Raw genomic sequence first — 4,020 nt, forward strand, 5'->3', positions numbered from 1 at the left:
AATATTTGTATAGATTTATATACTATAGTTACATATATATATATTTATTTGTTTAGTGATGTGCCTATATATATATATTATACATAATATATATATATTGTATAATATATATATAATATAAATATATTATATGCGGTATCAACATAATATGCAGTGTATATAATATCGAACACCTCCATATATAATGTATATAATATATATTTATATATATATATATATATGAATATATATATATATATGTATATATATATAGTATATGTATATGCATATAATATATATATATATATACATACATATATATATATATACATATATATATATATATTATATACTACATATAGATAATATATACAATATATATAATATACATCTTAATACACACAGAAGTATATATATATATATATTACATATATATATAGAGCAAACAAACAAAAGAAAGAAAGCAAAGCAAAGAAAGCTGAAGATGTTTGTTTTACTTCTCTCTCTACTTTCTCTTCAATCGGCTCTTCTTCTTCGTCAGACGCTACTACCTCTTCTTCTTTCAATACGTACCCTAAACACAAACCCTAAACCCTAAACCCTAAACCCTAAACCCTAGACCACAACTAAACCCTAAGTCGTGATCCCCCAATACCCTCAACCCTCTCCCTCACCCCTAACCACTAAACCCTAAACCCTAAACCCTAAACCCTAAACTACCCTAAACCCTAAACCCTAAACCCTAAACCCTAAACCCTAAACCCTGACCTTTGAATAGAGCTTGCAGAAGCATCTGCTGCTGCAGCATAGCTTTCTTTGCTTGCTGCTCCTGCTTCTTCTTTAATATTTCCTGCGACTCCCCGCCTTTCTGAGGGCCCTTTGCTGACTGCTGCACCGATTTAATAAACCTGCAGCAAACAAACCCTAAACCCTAAACCCTAAACCCTAAAAGGAAGCAATCAACACAAACAAACCACTACAAAAACAAACGCAAACCAAAGAATATTGAAACCTTCGCCTCCTGCTGCTGCTGCTGTTGTTGTTGCTGCTGCTGATGCTGTTGCTGCTGCTGCTGCTGCTGCTGCTGTTGCTGCTGCTGCTATTGCCCCAATTGCAGCAGGCAGAAAACTCTCCACAGAGCAGCAGAGAGTGTGGGACCCTCGAAACCCTAAACCCTAAACCCTAAACCCTAAACCCTAAATGTTGTTGCTGCTGCTGATGCTGTTGCTGCTGCTGCTGCTGCTGCTGCTGTTGCTGCTGCTGCTATTGCCCCAATTGCAGCAGGCAGAAAACTCTCCACAGAGCAGCAGAGAGTGTGGGACCCTCGAAACCCTAAACCCTAAACCCTAAACCCTAAACCCTAAACCCTACTTCTGCACGGCCTTGGATTTATTCTTGTTTTTGAGGCCGAAGGTTTTGTCTTCAATTATTTTTTGCTTTTCTCTCTCCAGGGCTTTCTGCTGCCCCCTCTCACTTTTTGTGTCTTTCTTCTTAGCTGGCGGCATCTTCAGGGTTTAGGGTTTAGGGTTTAGGGTTTAGGTTTGGGTGTTTAGATCCCCGGGCTTGCAAAGATAGAGCGATAAAGAGAGGCACGCAACAGAAAATACTCCTAAATTAGGGTTTAGGGTTTAGGGTTTAGGGTTTAGGGTTTCGACTCGACGGCCCAAGGCAAACCCTCAATCCCCGTTTCGGGCCCAAACCCTAAACCCTAAACCCTAAACCCTAAACCACCAAATGCCACAGAGAGGCCCGAGTTGCCCCTGGTGCGATTCAAAGAGCCTAGGGTTTAGGGTTTAGGGTTTAGGGTTTAGGGTTCAGGGTTTAGGGCTTCGGGTTCAGAAGCTGCTGCTCGGCTCCTCCTCAGTAAAGCTCTACACAAAATAAAAAACTGCTCAATAACTCAGCCACAGTCAATTAGGGTTTAGGATTTAGGGTTTAGGGTTTAGGGTTTAGGGTTTAGGGTTTGGCGGAGGACCGCAGAAAGCCGCATCGGTGGGGCTGCCCTCCGGGTCGCAGCCCCGTAAACCCTAAACCCTAAACCCTAAACCCTAAACCAAAAACCCTTAGCGTTACACTTTAGATCCAGCCTTCCATATTAGTATTTCGTTTGCTGCTGCAGATTCTCCTAAGCAGCAGCAGCAACAACAACAAAAACAGCAGCAGCTGCTGCAGCAGCAGCAGCACGAGCGGGCATGCATCGTCTGGTCTCAGTAGGCCAGGCTAGTAATTTAGGGTTTAGGGTTTAGGTTTTAGGGTTTATGGTTTAGGGTTTAGGGTTTACGAGGTTGGGGGCTGCAGACTTTTTAGCCTCAACGCCGATGTCTCGCCTCCCCCCCTGATCATGATCGGCAGCACTTTGCTGCTGCAGCGCCAAGCTGCTGCTGCTGCTGCTGCTGCTGCTGCAACTCCTGCTGCTGCTGCTGCTGCTGCCGTATCAATGTGCTGCTGTCTCGGCTCGGCTCAAGCACTAACAGCAGCAGCAGGAGCAGCAGCAAGGAGAGCAACAGCAGCAGCAACAGCAAGAACAGCAGCAGCAACAGTAACAGCAGCAGCAAGAACAGCAGCAGTAGGACCCTTAGGAGATCTCTCTCTGCTGCAGCTGCGCAGCAAATGGCCTCTTACTGTCTCTGCAACAGCAGCAGAGACAGCAACGGCAGCAGCAACAGCAGCTGCTGCTGCAGCAGCAGCTGCTGCAGCAGCACGTTTTTCGGGTTCCAGGCATCATCTGGCAACTGCAGCAGCAGCCTCTGCTGCTGCTGCTGCAGCAACAGCAGCAGCAGATCCAGAGGGGAGCAGTTCTATGGAGGGGAAACCATTGAAAAAGCAGAAAAAGAAGCAGCTTCAAAAGCAGAAGGCAGCAGCAGCAGCAGCAGCAGCAGCAGCAGCAACAGCAACTGATGCTGCAGCAGCAACAACAGGCTCATCAGAGGAGCAGCCAAACGAAGAAACAGCAGCAGAAAAACCGGATAAGCCGAAGAAAAAGCAACGCGCAGCATCAGATGCATCTGCTGCAGCGCCTGAAGCAGCAACAGCAGCAGCAGCAGCTCCTGAATCAGCAGCAGCAGCAGCAAGAGCAGCAGCAGCCCCTCAAGTTCCAGCAACAGCAGCAGCGCCTGAAACGCCAGCAGCAGGAGCAGCAGCAGCAGCAGCAGGAGCAGCAGCAGCAGCAGGAGCATTATCTGTGTACGAGCGTTTCCCTTCGATGTCTGCAGCAGCAGCAGAGCCTCTGCTTAAAGACAGCTTGTCAAGATTTGCTGCTGCAGCAGCAAAACAAAACAGCAAGACGGGTGCTTTAGCTTGGCGTGCTTACGAAGGCTTCCCTCCGCGCTCTCGCATTTGTTTAGGAGATGAACGCTCGAGGGTGAGGGTTTATTAGGGTTTATTAGGGTTTATGAGGGTTTATTAGGGTTTATTAGGGTTTATGAGGGTTTATTAGGGTCTATTAGGGTCTATTAGGGTTTATTAGGGTTTATAAGGGTTTGTTAGGGTTTGTTAGGGTTTACTAGGGTTTATTAGGGTATACTATTTACGCCGAGGGTTTTGAATTGAGGGCCAGCGCCTAAGAGGAAGGGTTTAGGGTTTAGGGCTAAAGTTAGGGTTTACGAGGGTTTAGGGTTTAGGGTTTATGGGGGTGTATTGTTCATGAGGGTTTGGGTTTTACTGGGATTTACAACCGTTTACTAGGGTTTAGGGTTTTAGGGTTTAGGGTTTAGGGTTTTAGGGTTTAGGGCTTAGGGTTTAGGGTTTAGGGTTTAGGGTTTGCGTGCAGTTTGGGCCTCAACCGTTTACTAGGGTTTAGGGTTTTAGGGTTTAGGGTTTAGGGTTTTAGGGTTTAGGGCTTAGGGTTTAGGGTTTAGGGTTTAGGGTTTGCGTGCAGTTTGGGCCTTTAGGCCGCGAGTTGTTTTTGTTTAATCGGGTGGTGGGTGGAGGGAGAAGAAGACAGCCCTCTCTTGCGTTTTGCTGCTGCAGCAGCAGCAGCAGAAGCAGCAGCAGCAGACGTGTGCTGCTGCTGCTGTGCGAGGAAGAGTTTGAAGCCCTCGT

The 4,020-nt window shown here is 46.2% G+C and overlaps 2 protein-coding genes across 2 annotated transcripts in view; one reads left to right on the forward strand and one right to left on the reverse strand.

The window, feature by feature from the left end:
- The window catches only part of EAH_00052630 (hypothetical protein), a gene marked incomplete at both ends in the record, with an annotated part of 3,321 nt that extends 1,837 nt beyond the window's left edge, over positions 1-1,484 (reverse strand). Inside the window, 4 exons of the mRNA XM_013394069.1 lie at positions 477-553; positions 748-887; positions 976-1,147; positions 1,454-1,484. Of these exons, the coding sequence (XP_013249523.1) occupies positions 477-553; positions 748-887; positions 976-1,147; positions 1,454-1,484 (420 nt within the window). The remainder of the gene's footprint in view (positions 1-476; positions 554-747; positions 888-975; positions 1,148-1,453) is intronic.
- An 836-nt stretch (positions 1,485-2,320) lies between these two features.
- EAH_00052640 (hypothetical protein, conserved) lies at positions 2,321-3,869 on the forward strand (the record flags this gene model as incomplete). The annotated part of the gene is made up of 3 exons (XM_013394070.1): positions 2,321-3,340; positions 3,749-3,762; positions 3,857-3,869. 3 exons carry the CDS (start codon positions 2,321-2,323, stop codon positions 3,867-3,869), a joined length of 1,047 nt encoding a protein of 348 aa, XP_013249524.1.
- Between the last annotated feature and the right edge of the window lie 151 nt (positions 3,870-4,020).

Source organism: Eimeria acervulina, genomic scaffold (genome assembly GCF_000499425.1).
Source record: "Eimeria acervulina Houghton genomic scaffold, Eah_scaff944, whole genome shotgun sequence".
Lineage (NCBI taxonomy): Eukaryota > Apicomplexa > Conoidasida > Eucoccidiorida > Eimeriidae > Eimeria > Eimeria acervulina.